This window comes from Drosophila albomicans, chromosome X (genome assembly GCF_009650485.2).
Source record: "Drosophila albomicans strain 15112-1751.03 chromosome X, ASM965048v2, whole genome shotgun sequence".
Taxonomy (NCBI): domain Eukaryota; kingdom Metazoa; phylum Arthropoda; class Insecta; order Diptera; family Drosophilidae; genus Drosophila; species Drosophila albomicans.
Window position 1 is genome coordinate 6,415,111 of NC_047627.2, and position 22,631 is coordinate 6,437,741.

The following is a 22,631-nucleotide window of genomic DNA, read 5'->3' on the forward strand; positions in this document are numbered from 1 at the left end:
CTTTCTCGACTCACCTCAAATGAAATTTCCAATGAAAAAAGTAACACAATCTCCTAATTTGGAAATTCGTCAACTATGAACATCCAATGACAATTCTCCTGCATGTTTTTGATGACCAATTGCATGCTTATTGCTTTTATTTAAGAATTCAATTTTATTGAGAATTTAGTTTTGATTCAAACATTCCAAAGTTTCAAAAGTATTTTAAATGAATTTCACTAAGAAGAAAGTTCAAATTTAAATGGTAATTTTTAAATTTCTTTTATTTAGTTGTTGGTAAACTTGTAGCTTAAAATGTTTACCGCGGTTGTTTTGCTCATTTATTATTTTGATTTCGTTGTTTGTTGTTTATTGCACGTTTTTCTGACCGGAATACAAATACAAAAAAGACTTCAAAGTTCTTGGTCATGGAAATCGTTAACAACAGAACTGAATAATTGTTTCCCGATTGCATGCTTACCGAAAATCCAAACAAAATCGAAAAAAAAACAATATATGGAATGAAAAATCCAACCCAACCCTGACGCTACTGATATCAATATGTTGGACTGTCGTTGTTTGCCCGCCAACCGTCACCGTTACCGTTACCGTTACTGTTCCCGTTACCGCCTGCAGGCCGCTCGATAAGCCTCGGCTCCAATCCGGCGCTGCCGCTGCGGCACGGCTCGACACCGACACCGGGACTGAGGTACAAGAATCTCGGCAAGAGCGGTCTGCGCATATCGAATGTGGGCCTCGGCACCTGGCCGGTTTTCTCGCCGGGCGTCAGCGATGATCAGGCCGAGGCCATACTCAAGCTGGCCATCGATAGCGGCATCAATCTCTTTGACATCTCTGAGGCGCATTCCGAGACGGAGATTGGCAAAATACTGCAGCGCACCGGATGGAAGCGCACCACCTATGTGATCACCACGAAGGTTTACTGGAGCACCAAGTGAGCACAAATCTATCTATATATTATATAGATGAAATAAAGATTATGTATTTATTTATACTCAGGTCAGAGGAGCGCGGTCTTTCACGCAAACACATCATCGAGTGCGTGCGAGCTAGTTTGCAGCGTCTGCAGTTGAACTACATCGATATTGTGATCATCCATAAGGCGGATCCCATGTGTCCCATGGAAGGTGTGTAGACTTTAATTTTGAATGTGTATTTCTACATATGTCTATAAACACAAAGAAAGGGAATTCCAACATTATAAGAATCAGGAATCAAATTCATTTTGTTTTTAAAAGTTCTTAAAGCAAGATGTGCAATCTTCTTTTCAATCTAAAATGAAACTAGCTTGAATCAAGGTTTTAATCCAAAAATAATATTTTTTTAATCTTAAAATGCAAATTTAGCATAAACATCTTAATTGAAGATTGTTTCAAGCTAAAAATCTTATTTCAAGATTATTCTTTTTAAGATCAAAAAAATCTTAAATCAATATTTTATTCATTTTCAGTTTTTTCTATCTGTGTATGAAAGTAATACCTAGTTTTGAGAAATCACAAATCTGTATAACATATTAAACAACTACATACGTAAAACTTATTTAGATATTTTATATATTTAAACAACTAAATTCGAAATTCAGTTAAAAATATATTGCGGAAAAAAATATAAATACAATTATCCTAAATATAATAGATTTTATGTAATAATTAAACTAGTATCTTACTTAAATCGTATATATATTATATTAGCTTAGTTCTATGATATAGACTAAGACATGAAAACATTCATATATCTGTGTATTTAAAATAATATGATAAATAAAATTAATACAATATTCTGGCAAAATTTCGAGAAGTGAACGAAATATAAGCCAAAACATTTTTTTTATTTTATTTGAGTAAAGATTAATATTATAACTTTGGATTAGCACTTTAATTAGAACTAAGAATGATCTTGGAACTATTTTTCTGTTTTAAGATAATTGCAAAAATGCACGAGTTCGTAAGCAAACCAATAAATAAATGAATTTATATATCTTATCGGAAAACAGAAAAAGGTTCCTAAGATCAATCTATACCCTAAATATAGTGCTCATTTAGAGCCATAGAAATAACCCTTACTTATTTTAAAAACTGTTCAGTTTATGTTATAATATAATATACGAATGATGAAGAATAATTACAATATAATATAACAAGAAAAAAACATAATTTAGATAATTCTCTGGCAAAGTTTCGCGTGCGAAATCATATAAAGTAAAAGAAATATATGCCAACATAAAAAGAAACATTTCTTGAGAGTCGTGTATCCTTAATATAAAATGATGTGTTATATCTTGTATTTTATGTTTCACATCTTTTTTCATATCTCTCCGCAGAAGTGGTGCGCGCCATGAGCTACGTTATCCAACAGGGCTGGGCCATGTACTGGGGCACTGCGAGATGGTCGCAGGTGGAGATCATGGAGGCGTACACCAATTGCCGGCAGTTCAACTGCATTACACCGATCGTGGAGCAGTCGGAGTATCACATGTTCTGCCGCGAGAAGTGCGAGCTGTATTTGCCGGAGATGTACAACAAGATTGGCGTTGGATTGATGGCCTGGGGACCACTCTCGATGGCCCTGAGCGATACACAGAATGGGGACAAGCTCTTTCTGCCCAAGGGATCGTTCAAAACGAAGAGCTTCTCCTGGACCGAGGACGAGATCAATCGCAATGTAAGCCAACAAATTGTATTATCAAATTTGGTATTTCATCTACATATGTGACTTTTTGGCTTTTGTGGCAGGCTGCTTTGTCGCCGCAGGGCAGCTGGGGCAAGGATCGGATTGAGGAGGGACGACGGCATTGTGATCGCTTGCGTGATCTGGCTGCGCTGGCCGAGAAGCTTGGCTGCAGCCCCACACAGCTGAGCATTGCCTGGTCGCTGAAGCATGAGCCCGTTCAGTGCCTTCTGCTGGGCGCCACATCGGCGGAGCAACTGCATCAGAGTCTACAATCGCTGCAGGTAGCCTATGAATACTCTATATATACTTAGATATAGAATACAGTCTAGTGTCGATAATTGCCAATTCAAATACTAATATGTTTAGGTTCATTTTTATTTCTACGTAAGCTAAACTTTTTTTTTGCGATTAAGTGCACTTAAAATACAAATAAAACCAACCCAACAATATATTTATTAAATTGAAAAGTTTACATGTAACATTTTGTGCGTTTAACTGCCAAATTCTTTGATTTGCAGTTAGGAGCAATGCATTTAACTGCAATTATGCGTAGGTGTCACCGTTATGCTGCTCTGCCCTTAACTGAAAACATTTCATATGAAACTTATAATTGTTCGACTCAAGAAGTATATAAAAATCCCGAATGTGCACTTATAAGTAATGCGTTTAACTGCAATGCTTCATTAAAATAATATATCAACTCTAAAATATGTTGACAAGTATTGCTTCTTAAAGCAGTTTTTATTACACTGCAAATTCACGATTAAAAACAATAAGCAAAAATCCTTAATGTGCCGTTATGAGTAATGCATTTAAATGCAACTTTTCAAATCGTAACGAAAGATTAAAGAAACTTAATGTTCTAGAAAAGTATCGAAAGCAGTTACAAATTTTCGATTTAAAAATGAGTCAATAATCCAATACATCCAGTTATGAGTAATGCGTTTAAGTGCAACTTTTTGAAATCGTAACGACAAATGAAATAAACTTAATGTAATATGTTGCTAAGTAAAAAAGTATCACTAGCAGTTACAAATTTTCGATTTTAAAATGAGGCAGTTATGAGTAATGCGTTTAAGTGCATTTTCTTCAAATCTTAACGAAAAATGAAATGAGCTATGCAATAAGTTTGCTTATTGAGAAATGTATTTGCTATGCTATTAAACTGCAACTAATCTGAAATATGAACTTATGAGCAATGCTTCTAAGTGCAATTTTGACCACTCTTAACAAAAAAATGAAATAAGCTTTGCAGGTAATTTGCTCACTCGTTAAGTAATTTGACAGTTAATTTTTGAATTCAATATGATGCAATAATCTAATATGTGCAGTTATGAGCAAGGCAGTTATGTAATAAGATGAAAAAACCTAAATCAATTTAACTGAACATTACTCTTGTTATCTAAATTGGTTGCAATTCTCGACATTATCGACTGTATATTAAGAGTAATAATTAATGCGCAATCAATTTTTGATTAGCTTTTGCCGCGACTATCGTCGAGCGTGATGCTGGAGCTGGAGCGGATCTTAGAGAATAAACCAGTGCGTCCGCCAATGATATCGACACTGGCGCTTCGGTGACAATCAGCCTGCCCGCAGGGTCCGCTTAGCCTGAGTGGCGGCGGACCCTGCGGCGCCGATTCGCCGAAGCACGAGGAGGAGGCGTTCATTGAGGAGGCGGATGCCAAGGAGGCGGCCAAGCAGGGTTTCTGTGTTATTCAGTGACGAAAGGAGTCCTTAGATAATGATAATAAATTTTTGAAAGTGATTAGCAGTAAAACTAGCCTAAGTAGCAATACTATGACAACAACAATAAGCAAGCATGAGGTGCAGCAGCAGCAGCAGCAGCAGTCACAGTTGCCACAGCAGCAACATGCTATGATAACAGCAACAACAGCTGCAACAGCTGCAACAACAACAACAGCAGCAACAGCATCAACAGTGACAGCAACAACAAACACTGAGCAACAGCAGCTACAATTCGATACGCTTAACAACAATGACATTGCCACAGTCACAGTCACCGCCATTGCCACCGCCCAAGATGCCCCAGACACTGCCCACAACAACACAACAACCGGAACAGCAACAGCCACAGCAACAGCAGCAACCACAAAGGTGCTCAAGCGTCGCTCGCTGCTCAACTTCAAGTCCTTTGACTTTCACATCAAGTCCTTATACAGCGGCCTGCGTGCCACAAGTGGCCACAAATCTGCCTCGGCCTCGGCCTCTGCCTCGCAATCGCAATCGCGTTCCTCATCCCTCGACGTAGGTGGCGCATCAGCAGGAGGAGGTGCAACAACATCGCGTGGTGGCACAGCCGCACGTCGCATACCGCCGCATTTGCGCATCGAAGGCGTCGACAACGATCCCGATCCCGATCACGATCCGGAGAGAATGAATCTGCTGCTCGACTACACACAATCGCCATTCACGCCGCGTCGCAACTCCAGCACTCAACTGCTGCCGAACACTCGTGACTCTTGCTCGCAGCTCTCGCCGTACTTTCTCTCGCCACACATGGCGTTGGTTGGCGGTGGTGGCACGGCCGTGGGTGGGGCAGGTGGCAGCAGTGTGGCAGCAACGCCTGGCGATGTGGCTGCCGGCATTCGACGCTCCTCCACATCGGACATTGTGGCATGCCGCAGACGCGGCTCCACAGCGAGTGCGGCGAGCAACAGCCGCCGGCCAAGCACTTCGGATCTGTTGAGGCGGGCGCGTGAGAGGCGTGGCAGTGAGGCGCGCATGGGACGCAGTGTGTCGCACAGCACAATGCGAAGCATGTCTGGAGGAGGTGGAGGAGGAGGCGGTGGTATGGGCGGTGGTTGCATGGGTGGCAGACGCACTAGCATGGCGTTCTAATCTGACACAGCTGACACACAAAATGGCGCTTATGAATACATACATTTTTAACTACACTATGTAGAAAACTAACAACAACAAGAACAACAAGAACAAGACAACAACTGAAACAACAACAGTGAGTAAGAAAAGTTTCCTTACCACACAAAAGAAAACATTTCGTAACCTCACATTCTTTCGCTCGCTCGCTGACTCTAACCATCTCTTTCTCGCTAACGCATCACAAGGCCAGACGCTAGTCTATTGTTCTATCGCTCTATCCTCTATCCCTCTTTTCCGCTGTCTCCCTACCATTTTTGATGACAATATTAGATCCTAACTATTCAATACAATTTTGATTTTGACTTGTTTCAAATGCGCTTTCGCTGAATATGCTTTCAACACACACACACACACATGCAAAATTACCAAAAAACTTAATGAAAAGCGACAAAAAAAAGACGAGAAATTATATTAAAAACATAAAACTTATGTGAATGCTCATATCAACTTAAACCAAAAGCAAATACAACAAGCAAAGAAAACATAAAGAAAAAAAAATTTGAAACGAAGCTTTTTTATTAAATTAGCTAAATATAATTGATAAATATAAAGAAATTAATATTAAGCTTGGAGGGCGAACAGCGACAAGAACAACAACAACAACCAAAAACAAATTCATCAAATAACAACAATTTTAGCTAATGAACAATGAACAATTTGAATCAAATCTTATATAGGACATACAACATTATTATGTAGTTAAAAATCAATTTGAACTTAACAAGCAAAAACAAAAAAAAACAAAAAAAAGAAATCAAGAATGTTTTTTTTTTCTAAGAAACAAATGCCTTTTATTAACAACAACAACAACAACAACAACAAAAAGAAGATGAACGAGAAGAAGAAATAAAGTTTATATATTTTAAATACATGCGTAATAAAAAGTAATAATAATAATAATATGAAATTGGATTGTTAAACATAAAATGCAGCAATTTACATATATGCAAAAATCGAAAAAACAACAAAAATATAATGAATACATAATTGCCTCACACACACACACACACACATCGCTCAAAACACACACACACACATACAATTTTGTTAAGAGATTTTGTCAGTCAGCCTTGAGACATACTTATGCATATATAATGATAATGATATTAATTAGACACAAACTACGTATATACATATGTATGTATGTTAGTTACGAAATATGTGCTAAAGTATTTGGTATGGTTGTATGTTATGTATACAACACACACACACACACACACATACATACATGTATTGCATATATGGTATGTATATGATTTATCATTCAAGTACATAAAGTCTTTTCACATACGGACTGTGATTTCACGTAAAGTAAAATATACATATAAACAAATATATATACATATATATTTAAAAATAATTACAATTAAATTACAATTAAAATGAATAACGAGCATAAAATGTAATGTAAAACATTTAGTTAAAAAAACAAAACAAACTGAGCGAGTTGGCAATATAATATATTGATATACATATGATTCAGCCGATGTACATAGGAACATATATATTATATGTATATCGTATACAACTAACTGAGCTCCAACATTTTGTGTAGACCAGAAAGAGTGCACGCCACATTGATTGATTGATTGATTGATTGATTGATGGTCACTTATGTATTCACAATTAAAATGCGTTTGCGTTTGCCTTAAAAAACCGAAAAACAGAAAGAAACATTTAACATAATGTACTACTTACATAAATACTTAAACACTTGCATATGTATAACAGTTTAACCGTTATTGCAGTACGTATAACAGTATAACAGAGTTGATTCATGCAAAGTAGCAAAATCAGGCCGGTTTCCTCAATCTTCAGTTACGATTGAGCTGTTGCCTGATTCTCTCGCTCTCGCTCTCGCTATCGCTCACTCGCTCACTCTATATCTTCTCTCTCTTTTGCCGAAACTATTGCTGTCTCTCCGCTATTTCTTCCGCCTCATACTTCATCTAATACTTTCCGTAATGCTAACTGGTGCTTGAGAAATCGTGCCTACAATAGAAAATAGAATGCACGTCGCATTTGCAAAACAACATCATCATCATAATTGGTGATTGAAATTAGTTACAAACAAACACACACGCAGAGAATGATACATTTTTTTATTCGAAAACAAATTACCTTAAGAATAACATTTGCATTTTTTTGTAGTTAATCCGTCCTCGTTAACGGCCAACACAGTTAGGAAGTGCGTTCGCCACAAATAGTCGAGAATTCTCGACTCAATTCTCAACTCCCTTTCCCCCAATAATAAAATACAAAAAAAAATAAAATAAAGAAATCAAGCAATTTTGATCATCCCAATCAGCAGCAGCTTCAAAGTTCGTAGTATGGCGTAATATAAAAATAAATATTGATAAACCGCAAGAAATAATTATAAAATATAACAAAATACACATAAACACACACACATACACACACACGTAGTGCATTCAAATATATTATGATTATAAATTATATACAAAAATAAGAAAAACCATATACTATAATAGATTAAATACACAACATTTTATTAAAGACAATTTAGTGAAGCTAAGCGAAATAAAATAATAACAATTGCAATTAGACTGGCGATGGGATAGACGGAAATAGCTTTATGGACTCAACAAAAAAACAAAGAACAAAAGAAAAGTATATAATTAAGCCGATCAATACAAACATAATATACAAAATATGGAGCCTGATACGTCTATTTCTGCAACAAAAATAAAAAACAACAACGAGGCCCGTTCCGAAAAACACTTTCGCTGCAATTTCAATTGCAAACAACTGGTCTGAAGCTAGCTAAAATAAAAGAAGAAACAAAAAAATACCCTGTACCCCTAAGAAGAAAAAAAAAAAACTTAATCCTACTGACTGTAACAACTTATGGTTTATGTGATTCTGATTCTGATTCTGACTTTCGATGCTGAACTAGAGCTACATATGTATAATATTGTTATACTATTTTAACTGTTAGTCAACCCAACCCCAATTTTTAGTCCATTACAGGGTACAGGGTATACGTTATATAGGATAGATATTGTATGTTGATAATGGATTGATGCCAATGGAAAGCAATAACAAGCGATAGCAAGTGTCGGTGAAAAGTTCAACTAATTAGTAAAAAGATTAAGCAATAATAACGAAAAAAAAAACAAACAAAAACAAACAACCATACAAATCAACACAGATCTAATTAGCAAGTGCATTGTAAATGTTATTTTTTGTCAGTTGTTATTATTATTATTATTATTAACCTGTAGCTAGTATAATTATTATAATAAAATAACAAAGGAAATCAAATGAAAAACGTTTATAACAAATGCCAATTGTAGCATGTTCAAGCAAAGAAACAAAAAGTATTAAACAAAAACAACAAACGGCAGAAAAACATTACAAATAATATAACAAATTACTTAATAATTAATACGAATAACAAAAGAAAGCGCTAGTGAATAATCTAGTCAACAAATTTTACTTTACACAACAGAATGTTAAAATATTCAAGCATAACAATAAATAAATAAATAATTAGGTATAACAATGAAAAGCATACATCAATTATATAATGTATATTACAAAAACAAAAACAAAAAGCATATATAAGAAAACATAACGCCAATAATTGAAGAAATCGATTAATAAGTACGAGTATCTAAAAAGTTATTTTCTTATCGAACCTGGCAATAATAATTCTAGCAATAAATATTTGCATACGCCTCTTAAAATAATACTACTTTATAATAATAATTAATAAATATAATACACAAATACACTCACACACACACATACACACATTTACAGTCATTTCGATAATAATTAATAATAATAATAATAAAACACACAATATGAAAATCAAAACAAATAAACAATTCAAGGGCATCCGCTATGGATCGAAATCTTTAATACTAGTATGCATATATGCAACCGTAGGTAATGTGAATTTGGCGGGTCTGACCATCAAAGGCATGTGACATGCTTCAAAAAAAACGCTAAGCCAGAATACTTTCCGAGTTCCGATTAACGGACATCATTTCAAAAATACAAAAAAAAAAACAAAGACAAAAACTAAACAAGAATGTAACCAGAAACAAAAACAACGTAAACTGATGTAATCACAACACTGTTTTTTTTTTTTTTGTTACTTTATTACACAAACAAAAAACTATATAATAATAAAAAAAGAAAAACGAAAAAAAAATAAAAAAAAATCTGAAGCAACTTTATATACGTATGAATCGGTTGCTATTGAAAAAAATCTACATATATTTGCTTTATAATAATGGCGATGGTAAAAAACAAAAATGTAATGCATAATTAAGCAAAGAGCAAATCGTTTACACTTCACTTTAAAACTACATTTAATATTAATAATTCTAAAGCCCAGAAATGGTTATAACAAGAACGGCAATAACACAGCTCAAATTCTGAGAACTTATATAAAAATACAAACTCTTATCTTTCAATCAAAAATGTCTTCTGATTTCCGTCTATGAATTGTACTTGTTTTATTATGGTAAGTATGATACGAAGTATATTAACTTGAAAATACTCGAGTATTTATTTTCTTTCCTTCGGCAAATTAATATAATAAAGCATAAAAATACAGGTTAATTTGATTGACTGGTTATTTTAGTTATTTTAAAGATTTATGCGTATTAAGAATTATAAAGTTTTATATTTACATTTAAATTTCAGCAAATAAGCATTTTATTTATTTATTTATTTCTCCAAAGTGACCAACAACTCAAAATAAGTTCATCAACTTTTGCATGCACTGCTTGCTTTTGTTTTAAAATTCAAATATGGCGGCTACACGTGCTCGTCTTCTTCTTCTTGTTCATCGCAACCTGTCACGCGCAAGTGCGCATGTGCTCAGTGCATGCGGCCAACGCAATTATCGAACTATCGCAAGCCGCCACTAGCGCGTCTATCGATAGCAGCAGTAGTATGTCAGCAGCAGCAGCAGCGATGACTGACGCAGTTCGCATCACTTGCACTAAATACAAATTGTTGTTAAATTCTTTTCACATAGCAAATTGCATTTGCTAATTGTTTAATTGTGATTTTGTTTTGCGGTAAAGGAAAGTGCAGTGAACTAAGTGCAACATACGAGGCATACAACGAAGTGCGTGCATAATTCGATTGCAGGGCAGGGCCGGACAGTGGAGCTCTTGAGCTCGCCACAAAATGTCAACAGCAGCAGCAGCAGCGACAGCAACAACAACAACAACAACAACAAAACCCGATGAAGAGGCTAAAGTTAAATTAAATGAAGTCACTGCCGCCGCTGTAAAAGAGAACGCAATACCAGTTAAAAATGCTCTCAACGCACGTAAGTTAAACTTTAGCTTATTATTGTTATTATTAGTTTATTAATTAGAATCTTCCCTAAACAGTTGAGAAATTGCAACGCTTCTGCTACATTGGCGCCCTCGATGAGCCCGTCTTTAAGTGCTGCAACAGCCTCGATCTGAACGTCGAGAATTATGTGCTCGACTTGCAGCAGCTGTGCGAACAAGTTAAAGCCAAGGAACTGACTGATTGCCTCGCCTCGTTGTTGCACCACAAGAATACCGACTATTTGCCGCGTCGCGATGAAGCGCTGCTCGTGCTCACCGTCTATCTATCCACCTGCAATGACGACTGCCAGCGCACTGCGGCCCGTGAAGAGTTTCCCATGATGGTGACCAAGGATGCGGATCTGTTGCAGTTGAGCAAGTATGCGAGACGTGTGCAAAAGATCTTGCAACGCAATACGCCGTTCAATCGCACCATACGCAAGGCAATCATTGAATGGTACAAAATCCAACCCGTCGATCGGCTGCTGCAGATGTATTTCCACAACGATTGCGAGCGTAGCTCGCACCGAGATCTGATGTATCATTGTCACTACACCGATGAGAAGTTCGATGAGGATGTAATGGCCGCATTGCGTTTGATCTTCACGCCGCCCAACGAGGTGATTGCCTGGCCCGATTACCTGCAGCCGCTGCACGTGATCAAAGATTATATTGTGGGCGTGGCGCAGGTGCGTGTGGCCACCAAGGCCAAGGATGTTGTGCCGATTGTGAAGCGTTTGCAGATCCCCTTCGAACAGATACCGCGACCATTGCTCGTTGAGCCGGTGCTCATCGGCATGCTGCTCTCCAAGATGAGCTACGAGCACTTGCTGCAGAGCTGGCCGCGTTTCCTCAACTCGTTGCAGTTGCATGCCCCCGAGCGGCGCAAGTTTACCGAACTGTTTTACGTAGAGTCCAAGCTGGCGGCGGCCAATGTGGCGCCACTGCGTCTGCTGTTGCAAGAAGTGCGCATGGTCAAGCGCAAGAAATATGTGAGTACTCTTAACATTAAATATTAAATCAATTATATAATTAAATTATACTTTTTTGATCTAGTTGCGCAGAGGCGTGATAAGCATCAAACCGCCCACGTTTATGGCAAAGCTCTACAAGTATTCCTTTGGCAAGAACAAAGCTATCGACTGCCGTTTTCATATTACACTCAATCTCGAGAAGTGCTACAGAGACAGTAAGTCAAGCTTATCGAAACTGATTTCATTCACTGATGTCTTATACATACGCTATAGAATATCTTAATGGACGCTGGCGTGCAATCAGTTATCTGGACGCTATTGTGGCCTTGGCATTTGCCTATTACAAAAGCGAATCGCAGGTGAATGTGCGCATGTGGTATGATAAAAGTGGCAAACTGAAGACGGTGCCTTGGACCGCCTCGATGACATGCGATCAGGCCAAATATTATTGTTTTTCGCAAAACGTATGAACGATTTGATATCTCTATAAACACCTAGTGCTTAAACACTTCAATTGTAGATTGCTAAAATCAAGCAAACGCTGACTGATGTCATCGATGATGCGGAGCTGGACTTGGATCATGTCTACGATGTGTTTCTGGTTGTGGTGCCTTGTGCCACACGTGGCAATCCGCAAAATAACTCCAACGGACTGTGTCAGCGTCTCAACGCATATCGCGAGAATCGCAATCCAAATGCCAAGTATTTAAGCATATTCTAATTCGTTTTGCAATGTCTTTAATTTGATTTTTTCTCTCTTTCATTTGCTCTGTAGATTTATCATCATCAGTCTGCGGCAAACTTCTGGCTCCATGAGCTACTCCAAGCAACTCAACGAGCACATTTTGGAGCTATGCGGCATGTGCGAGGAAATGCCAAAAGTAATCAATGCATTTGCCACTGGCAAATTCGTCTAATTTCAAAGCAGCCAATTTATACGCACGCTCTCTTTCTCACATCCCATGATAACTATCTTTCTCTCTCACATTGATTGGTGCTCGTGCGCCTTTTTGCACACACAGAATTAGCGCCAATGATGCTTAATAATTATAGAAACATATACATATATTAACTAAAACATAAGTATTACACCTATTAACACACACTACGACATACACACACACACACACATGAACACCCACACACACACACATGCGAAGCAAACAACAGCATATTCAAGTATTAATTCAAACTTCAAGTTTTTTTGAAGCGCCGCAGTGAATCGAAAAAGATTTTCACTGTGTTTACTGATCTGTACCATATTTGTACGCCTTTGAATTGAATTTATTTATAATTGTATTGCATTTGAATTGAATTGAATTGGTATTTAACGTAGTTAATACACATTTATTTGCAATTTCAAAACGAATACAAAAATAAAACGAACGAACTGAATCTAAATTAAATTTGGATGAAAAACAATACCAAGTTAAATCTGATAACATAAAAAAAACTCAATTGCCTTACAAACAAAATGTTAGTCAATCCCTAATTTTAACTTTAACATAGAAATGAATCAAACAAAAAACAAAAACAAGAAAAAAATGAAAAAAACAAAACACAAGAAATTTGGTCGAAAAAGTACTGAAAAAATAACTAAAAACAAAAGCAAAGCAAAGCAACGCAACGCATTTAGATAAACAAAATATTCAAATAGAAAAAACTATATATGAAAGAAATATAAAAAGAAACACAAATAGTCCAAACTAAATGATAAGTTAACACACGAAGAAACGACATCAAAATATGATTACGTTTTTAATATTTAAGTTTTGTGTTGAAACATATTCAAGTGAAAACTGCCCAAAAACCGAAAACTGTGACATTTTTAAAACTCAAAACTAAATCTAAAACAAAAAGGGAAAATATATTTGCAAGCAATATGAAAAATTTATATACGGCTAAGAAATCCTCCAATGTGCCATACACACACACACACACACACACATACACATCTATATTCACATTCAGACTTATACAAATATAAGATTCTAAAAACCGAACAATAATAATGATGACAGCAAGAGAACTAAATTCGACTACATGAATTAAGTATGTTTACATTTTATATACAACAAATTTGGAAACCGAATGCAACTTAAACAAATTCCAAAAGAAAGAGGAAAATAATATAGTAAAACAAAAATATTTCTAGGGGCAGTTTTTCTGTGATCTTTGAAGTAAACCGTTGTGATCGCTTTGAATTCTTTGTTTTCAAATGTGAAACAAAAAATGAGAAACAAAAACAAATACGAAAACGAAACTGAAAGAAAAAAATACAATTAGAGCAAACTCAAAAGCAACTGATAAACATTTAATTAATTATAAGTTCGACTAAAAAAATGCAAATCATTTTCGAAATAATTGTAAAACGAAAAGCGTAACCAAAAAGTACCTAGACTCAAGAGCAAAATTTGAATACAACAAAAACACAAAAAACATCTCTCAAACATTTTTCACTCTCAAGCGCAACAGTTAAAAGTACACACACACACACACACATATATACTCACATACACAACACACACACATGTATTCTTATAGTATTAACTACATATAATGTAAATATACTCGTAGCTGGAAAATAATGAAAAGAAAAGAGAAACCCTAAAGCAATTACTTCATTCGTTATTTAACTAAAAGAAAAAACAAGTCAAACGCACGAATTCATCAAACTGAACTGTTAAACGAAAAAAACAATTAAACAAATAAGAAAACAGGCTCAAAGAATGTTTTGTAAAACTAAAACATAAACTAAACCTATATAGAAAAAAATACAAAAAAAAAAAATGAAATACAGCAGCAAAACTTTGTGATATCTATTTGAAAAATAAGTGAAAACGAAAACAAGCCACAACAAAACTGAACAAAAAAAAAAAACAAAACAAAAATAAACTAATTCAAGAATATAGAAAAAATTGAAGAAAAAACAAAAACAACTACAAACCTAAACAAATTGCACCTAACTTCAGTTTGTTAACAAAACATAAATAGCATAAAATGTTTAATTGCAAAACTATAAACTGCAAGTACTTAGCATTATAATGAGAAAGCTGCCGATTTTCCGTTGTCAACTGAATTCTAGAAAATTGAAATTCGAGTGAAATTAAGTTGAGAAATCATAGACAAACATGTTTGGTATACGCTTTCTTTTTTTTTTATTGATATTTATATACACGACATCAAGAATTGAATAAACTGAAATTAATTTAAAACGAAAATTGATCGCGCGAAACAACTTGTATCTATATTTTTGGATTTTTCGATCATTTATTCTGGGTCACGATGCCAGCGGGTCCACAGATATACAGCTGCTGATTGTCGCGATCACGAATCGGATCGAAGCCGAGCTCATCGGTCGGAATTCCATATTGCTTCAGCTTGCACTCGTATGTCTCGAGGAGATCGTCGTGCGCCTTCCATGCCTTGGCCAGTTCGTAGCGCAGATCGATGATCGTTTGATTCTTCGTATCGACCACATCGCTAACTGTCTTCTCCACATCTTCGAGCTTGTTGGCAAACTCGGGAGCACAGCTGGCCATCGTTTTGCGCAACACAATGCTGCGTTTCTCATCCTCACGCATTAGGGCCGCGATCTTGCGCTCGAGCAGCACATTCTTCAGGCCCGTCTTCTGCTGCAGCTCCACGATCACCTCGTTGAAGCGTGCCTTAAGCGTCGCACGCTCTCCGACGAGCGCATCGTTGCGCAACAGCAGCGTCTCGGACTCCCACATCAGACTCTTCACCTTCTTCTCAAGTGTGACGTTGCTCTTCTTCAGTCGGCCCAGCTGCAGCTTGTCGCGATCGTAGAACTCCAGCTTGCGTTGCAGCTCCTTCATCTGTGTCTTCGCCTGCTCCAGCGGCTCCTTAAGGCGACGTGTCTCTGCACTCGCCTCGGCAGCGATGCGATCACTGCGATCGGCCTGCCGACGCAACAGCTCGATCTGCTCCTTCATGCTGCCAATGAGAGCGAGGTTGTTGAGCGTAATGTCGTTGTAGTAGTTCTTCATGTCGTTGAACGCGAGATCGTGATGATCCTGAAGATCCTTGATCTGTTGATTCTTGCGCTCCTCCACCTCGAACATTTGCGAGTTGAAGAACAGCTCGAGCTTGGTGCGCTGCTCCTTCATCTTCTCCTCATGCAGGCGATCGTTATCCTTGCGCTCGCTTTCGAACAACAAACGCTGCTCACTAGAAGAACGAAAGAAACAATCATCGATAATGGAAGAAGAAGTTGGATTGTACTCACAGCAGCTGCTGATTGAAATGCGCCTCCAGCTGACGGTGTTGCATGTCGCTCATCTCGATGCGTTCGCGCACAATGCGACGCAGCTGCCGCTTGTCATTCTGCAGCTCCATCTCCTGCAGCACATGATGCTCCTGTGCCACTTTCAGCTGTGTCATCGCCTCGGCACGCACTTCGCCGAGTTTGCTGTGATTCTCGAACTGCAAATGCTTCATCTGCTGCATAATGTGCTTGGTATCAATGTCCGCGAGATCCTGCGTGGCCTCAATCTCCTTATCCTTCTGCTGCAGCTCATACTTGGACTCCTCTGCACAGCGAACATAAGGAACATAAATCAATTGAAGTGATTGCAATCATTCGTGTATTATTTACCCTGCTGCTGGCGTGTTATCTCCCAAAAGGTACGTATCTTGTCACGCTCCAACTGAAAGTAATTGCGCTCCTCGCGCTCCCGATCCATTTCCGCTTTGAGGCGCAGCGCAAACGCCTCCAGCTGATCGCGTGTCATCGATGAGGTGTCCACGCCATCGATGAGCACTGCAACACAAAATCAAAATATGAGAGAAAGTTACAGTCAAGTTTGGGCTGAGATAGACCCTTTGATTTTTTGTGGGTTTATTTTAAATTCCCTCCTTTAGAATTTGCATATATTTATTATTTTTGGTCCGATCATTATAAAAAAATGCCACTTTTGAGCCGTCTGCTAAATAATTAAGTTTTGGCTGTGATAGACCTTTTGCTTATTGTGATTTTACTGTAAATCTACGAAACTTCCCTTTATGATTTGTTTTCTACAATATCTACTAAATTTATGATCCGATCCTTACAAAATTTAAAGCATTCATATAAAATGTTCCATTTGAGTCGTCTGCTAAATAATTAAGTTTTGGCTATGATAGACCCTTTGCTTAGTGTGGTTTTACTATCTACGAAATCTACGAAACTTTCCTTTAAGATTTGTTTTCTACAATATCTACTAAATTTATATCTACTAAATAGTTAAGTTTTATCTGTGACATACCCTTCTATTTTACAGACCTATTTTAAATCGGATTAATTTGTGGTCCAACTATTATTAAATCTGGGGTATAAATGTAATATCTGCTTTAGCTTACATTTTATAAAGTACGAATTTTTGGTCATTATTTAATATTTTTGGTCCGATTGCCATAAAATTTGGGGTAAAATAATGGGTAAAATAATCTACTATATTGGTATTGAAATTTAAAGGTAATATTTCAACTCGTCAAGTAGAAAGTTATACAAATTACACTTAAATCAAAGTTCAGCATTGTACATCTAAATATTAATTCATTTTTCCAACATATTAAGAAGAAAATAAAATCGTGTGCCTTTAGAATTTTGTTACTGATAAAGTTCGGTGTCTCAATCTTTTATAGTTTCTGATTTCATCGACGCATTTTACATTTTTTTTCACAAACTGTTTTGTCTTAATAGGCAAACTGTGTGTTTGCCAGCTCACTTTAAGTTTTTGTGCATTCTCAACTGCTATTATGAAAATTTAATAAGAAATGTTGGTTGCCTTTCTGTCCTTCGCCTCGATTCTGTGTGTGTGTGTTTTTGTATTTTAGGAGTGCACTCGCTTGTCCGCATTCGCATTCGCATCGGCATATGTGCGCCTCTGCTGTAATTGGTTTGTGTAATTGGCATCGTTGGCCGGCTGCTACTCTGCCTTGCACCTCCTTTCCATACCCATACCCTTGTCCCCCCTCTCAGTCACTCTTTTTTCCAACGGACAGCATTTATAGCGACAGGCAAAAGTGGACTTTGGCCATAGGAGAAACAATTATGTGCGTTAGAGGCCCAAGCTCGTGGAAATTAAGTGGACATTTCGTTTTTATACCCGCTACCCATAGGGAAGAAGGGTTTTATAATTTTGTGCATCCAGGAAATGCATATAACAGGCATAAGAAGACATCTCCGACCCCATAAAGAATATATATATTTCTGTTTGTCTGTCCATCCGTATGAAATACTGGATCTCAGAGATATCTTTATCATTTTTTTTTCGGCACCACTTGAAATATTTGCTTTAGCTGACGATCTGGTACATCTTGACGTATATATAATTTGGTATATTTTTGTTTTTTGTGATACATCATTCGGTATAATTTAGAAGTTTTGCGATATATGTTCGGTATATTTTGAGGTCCATGGTATATTTGAAATGTAGCACTATATCGATATACCAAATGTAGAATTCGATATATTTTAGTATTTTTGTGATATATTGTTGGTATATTTTGACCTCTATGGTATATTTCATATGGAGAACTATATCGATGTACTAATTATAACATTCGGAATATTTTCAATATTTTTGTTGTATATCATTCGTAGTATTTTAGTATTTTTATAACAATTTTCGGTATATTTTGACTTTTATAGTATATTTCGAATGTGGTACATCAACAGTATACTATATAGCCTTTGGTATATTTTAGTATTCTTGCGGTATATTAATTTAATATATTTTTTTACGTAGCGCGTATCTAAACAGTCGAGCACTCTCGACTATAGCTTTTTTACTTGTTTTGTTGTTGTTGTTGTTGTTGCAGCATCAAGTGCAGAGCATAGAGAGCTGCCCGTTGCACAATTAAATTGTATGCGAGAGCGCAGCAAGCAGTGAGCAGCATGTGGCAGGCACAACACTTGCCACACTTTTGCTTCTTTTACAGCTACTCCGAGTGCTGACCAAGCCTCAGATTATCATTATTTGACAAATTGTTTTCCTAACCAACTGACACGATAGACGGACGGACTGCATTTGTTGCAACTTGCTACTTGCAACGTGCACCACACAAATTAATTACGTATACGTTGCGAGCTGTCTATAAAATAATTACTAATTAAATACAGTCTTAGTATTTCAATAGAATTTGAGCTTTGCCTTCGCCTTCGCCTTCAATGTTTGCCGCAGTTGACACGAATAATCGATTGGTCAACAATTTAAATAATAAGTATTGAATTTCACTGCAAAATAATTGCACAGCAAACACAAATTATCGATGCAATCATTTTATCTGCCCAATTGTGAATTGTGTGTGCATTTGCTTTCGGTTGGCGTAAAGTTGATCTCATCAGGGAAGTAACTTTAAATTGCATTCCCTTTTTTCGCTATATGATTATTTACTAAATTCATCATAATAAACATAGTTAAACTAATTATGGTTTATTATATAATCCTTTTAGTTATCAAAGTCATAGTCAATCAGTATTATAATATATTGAATTCTGTGAATTCATAATATAAAGTTCTAAAAGCAACTGATACTAAAACAGTTTTAATTAAAATGTATACTCGTATGTGAAAATATGTATTAGTGAAATGCAGTTTTAATTATTTTAGTTAATCCTTTGTCATCAATAATATTAATCAGTCATTCAATCCAAACACTTCTTGATATATTTAAAGCTTGATTCCAATTAGCACATTGCTTAAAGTTCTAAAAGCAGGTGATTCTAAGACAATCTCAATGTTCTCAAATGTTCATGTTTAAATATCGAAATCTCTTTCATCTCAATTATGAATCATTTCAGTCAGTCATTCAATTCATACAGGTTTCGATGGCTAATGTTCTAGTTTATTACGATGTTACTACTGAGACTTAGTATTTTAGAAACAATTTCATTTAGAATACTGAATTGCTGTTTTAAATAAGTTAAATGGGATTTTCGTAAATACTTTCACTCGCTTCCTTACATTATTTTCTTGCATATAATCTGTTTAAGTAGAGATGAATAACATTGGTCGGAGTTCATTTTTATTTTGTGATACAAAACAGGTTTTGCTTGTTAAATTTAATTTGCAATTACAATATATTAAAAGAGTCTTCTAAATGTTAAAAATAAGTAAGTAAAGATATTCTCTAATTTGTCACATTTTAAAATGCAGTTTTAGCAGTTAGCTAAATAAATAAATTTCACTCTTCAATTATCAATCGCACAGTTAATGCATCATCAGTCATTTAAAAAGAAACAACTTACTATATTATTTTGTCAATCAAGCATTAGATGATTATCAGTAATCGTTCATATTTAAGTTCCAAAACTATGTTGTTAAAGTATATCTTTTAAATTGTAAACATTTTTCATTTATATTAAATGTACATATATATGAAAATAGTTTTCACTACAAATTTTATGTTATATTTCTTATATCTAAAGAAAAGTCTAAGTGGTCCTCTTTGTCTCATCCTTTTTTGAAAACGTTCACTAAATTCTCATTTTCACTTTAAATACTCTTTTAGTAATGTTCAAATAATAAATAAAAATAAATTATGATCGTTTATAAATATTTGATTAAAAATATTAAAGCTAAGCTCTCTTTTTCTTTGCTTGTATATTCTCAAGAGTTCCCCCATAGCATCATAAAATATATATTATAATAATAATCATTTGCTTAACACTCACCTGGCATTTTTTTGCCCTTCTTGCCTTTTTTACCCTTTGGCGGCTGTGAAAAAGTAAAGTCGAAACAAAAGCATTTTAAAAATATGCCGATAATGAATGTTTTTCATATATTATTTGTGTAAAGAATCAGTGTTTGTGTGTGTAAAGTCGCGCTCAATTTGATTGCAGCGTTTAATGCGAATATTGTTCGCACTTGTTTCTGCATAATTATGCTAACCACTTTTGTGTGTGTGTGTGTGTGTCTTTCGCATATTTCAAGTAGTGTAAAATGCTTGCATGCCTAAGGCTTAATTCGATTTCAAGTTGTCCTCGCAGTTTTTCACACTGCGAAAATGCAACGCAGGAAATCAGAGTCGCAGTTGGAGACGGAGTTGGAGTTGGAGTTGGAGTCGAGAGTCCGCGAGTCTCTCCAGCGATAAAAGCCAGAGAGAGTTGGAGACTCACTCGCTCGTTGGTTGTGGCAACAACGATGCTGCTGCTGTCGTTGCTGTTGCTGTTGCCATTGCTGTTGCTGTTGCCGTGGCTGTTGCCTTTGCCCGTTTTAAATAATGTGATGGCGCGGCTTTCAAAACAATTTCACAACAGCTGTTGGCTTATTGCATATTTTATGACTGCAAATTATTCAAAAATTTTCGAAGCCGCGGCGGCTACTGTGCTCTGGCCTCGCTGCGTCTGTGTGTGTCTCGGCGTAAAAGGCGTAAAATTTTCATAAATAATAATAGTATATATATATAGTATATATAGTATATTTATATATATATGTGCGTATACAAATTGTCGAAAAACGCGGACAAAAGCAACAGCAGCGGGGGGTGTCGCGTTTCGTTTTTTTTTATGCTTGCTGCACAATTCTTTTGCAATTTAACAAGCGTAGGCATGCGGCATGCAGCGTGTGGCACGCTGCAGCACGCGGCGAGCATACATTTCATCGCCGATATACTATATATATATATAAGTATATACCTATAAATGTAAATATATACACACAGCATGCTGCTGCTGCTGCTGCACAACAACAGCCTGGCTTGGCATGAAAAATTGAATATGCCAGAAAGCGATGGAAGGAGTTGTTGCAAGGGTCCAGTTAGTTGCCTCTGCCACACACACACTCTCGCACTCTCGCTTCGCTCTCTTATCACAACAACGACAATGTGAACGGTCTTTATTGCAACAGCAGCTGCAGCTTAAGCTGCTTATTTGCTCAACGCAACAGATCTTCGACAAAAATGAAAAAAAGACAACTTACCATTGTGTTTGTTGATAACTATTTACGATGGAGTTCTTTCTTCCCAAAACTTCTCTCGCGTCTTCCAATTTCTACGTCTCTTCGTCTATGCGTGTGGTTTGTTATTGATTAAGCTCGTTGCACGTTGCCGGTTGCACGTTGCCGGTTGCCGGTTGCTGGTTGCCGGTTGCATCGGTTGCTTGGGGCAACCACATGCGTTACCAAGCGATTATTTAGTCAGCTGTTTTGCCAAGCAACCGCTGAGCTGCTATCAGCGAATTTTATCCTCTGTTTTTTTTTTGGTGTGTTATATTCAATTTGTTTATTCGGTGTTTGTGTGAATTCTGAAATTTGTGCTTCACATTCGACTTATTATTGGATTACTGAGTTTTTTTCTCCCCTCTTTTTGAGTACTTAGTTTTGTGTCAGTTTCAGGCTATGCTACTTATGCTCCATCTTCATCAACAGGCGGCAACTTGCAACCCTGTAGCAAGTTTGATTGCAAGTGCAACTCGTCAGTTTTGAAAGCTATGAATAGTTGTATATTAATACTACTATTAGAATATTATTAAGTGGGATTCTTATAGTAATTGCAAGTAGTAGATTCTTTTATGATAATCAATAATATCAATCATATTTTTTGGTAGTTGCAGCTAGTTCATTTTTATGTAAATCAGTTTCATAAAATAATTTTGAATAATTTGTTTTTTTTAGATTTCAAAATTGTCGATAGAATGTTATTAATGATATTATTAGGTAGCTATAGATAATAGAATGTTATTGATATTAATCTAAGAGTATTCTCAAACCCATAAGTTTCAAGCTTTTATTTTTGTTTTTACGTTATTGATAGA

General features: G+C 36.3%; 4 protein-coding genes across 4 annotated transcripts in view; 3 read left to right on the forward strand and 1 right to left on the reverse strand.

Moving 5' to 3' along the window:
* Positions 1-4,368, forward strand: part of LOC117578020 (ras-interacting protein RIP3) — a 34,851-nt gene extending 30,483 nt beyond the window's left edge. The window contains exons 6-11 of the mRNA XM_052001886.1: positions 616-934; positions 1,000-1,127; positions 2,321-2,661; positions 2,733-2,951; positions 4,150-4,256; positions 4,296-4,368. Coding sequence (XP_051857846.1) covers positions 616-934; positions 1,000-1,127; positions 2,321-2,661; positions 2,733-2,951; positions 4,150-4,251 — 1,109 coding nt within the window. The 3' untranslated portion in view covers positions 4,252-4,256; positions 4,296-4,368. The remainder of the gene's footprint in view (positions 1-615; positions 935-999; positions 1,128-2,320; positions 2,662-2,732; positions 2,952-4,149; positions 4,257-4,295) is intronic.
* Positions 4,369-4,459: 91 nt separating this feature from the next.
* Positions 4,460-6,188, forward strand: LOC117568128 (transcription initiation factor TFIID subunit 12-like). The gene has a single exon (XM_034248536.2). It carries the CDS (start codon positions 4,471-4,473, stop codon positions 5,530-5,532), a length of 1,062 nt encoding a protein of 353 aa, XP_034104427.2. The 5' UTR covers positions 4,460-4,470; the 3' UTR covers positions 5,533-6,188.
* Positions 6,189-10,510: 4,322 nt separating this feature from the next.
* Positions 10,511-14,767, forward strand: LOC117578023 (uncharacterized). The gene is made up of 6 exons (XM_034263122.2): positions 10,511-10,891; positions 10,956-11,890; positions 11,955-12,087; positions 12,146-12,336; positions 12,393-12,574; positions 12,648-14,767. The coding sequence occupies exons 1-6, from the start codon at positions 10,747-10,749 to the stop codon at positions 12,787-12,789; spliced, it is 1,728 nt and encodes a 575-aa protein (XP_034119013.1). The 5' UTR covers positions 10,511-10,746; the 3' UTR covers positions 12,790-14,767.
* A 246-nt stretch (positions 14,768-15,013) lies between these two features.
* On the reverse strand, positions 15,014-22,136 carry LOC117578024 (dynein regulatory complex subunit 4). The gene is made up of 5 exons (XM_034263124.2): positions 21,799-22,136; positions 20,553-20,595; positions 16,491-16,655; positions 16,122-16,425; positions 15,014-16,063 (listed from the first exon to the last, which is right to left on the reverse strand). The coding sequence occupies exons 1-5, from the start codon at positions 21,799-21,801 to the stop codon at positions 15,139-15,141; spliced, it is 1,440 nt and encodes a 479-aa protein (XP_034119015.1). The 5' UTR covers positions 21,802-22,136; the 3' UTR covers positions 15,014-15,138.
* Positions 22,137-22,631: the final 495 nt, after the last annotated feature.

Excerpts from the sequence above, each read along its gene's own strand:
- LOC117578024 (XM_034263124.2), bottom strand. Across the intron at positions 16,656-20,552 it reads GAAGGGCAAAAAAATGCCAG|TGCTCATCGATGGCGTGGAC; the intron begins GTGAGTGTTAAG and ends TTTGTGTTGCAG. Across the intron at positions 16,064-16,121 it reads CATTTCAATCAGCAGCTGCT|TGAGCAGCGTTTGTTGTTCG; the intron begins GTGAGTACAATC and ends TCGTTCTTCTAG.
- LOC117578023 (XM_034263122.2), top strand. The coding sequence starts at position 10,747 with ATGTCAACAGCAGCAGCAGCAGCGACAGCAACAACAACAACAACAACA. Across the intron at positions 12,088-12,145 it reads CGAGAAGTGCTACAGAGACA|AATATCTTAATGGACGCTGG; the intron begins GTAAGTCAAGCT and ends CATACGCTATAG. Across the intron at positions 12,337-12,392 it reads ATTATTGTTTTTCGCAAAAC|ATTGCTAAAATCAAGCAAAC; the intron begins GTATGAACGATT and ends CTTCAATTGTAG.
- LOC117568128 (XM_034248536.2), top strand. The coding sequence starts at position 4,471 with ATGACAACAACAATAAGCAAGCATGAGGTGCAGCAGCAGCAGCAGCAG.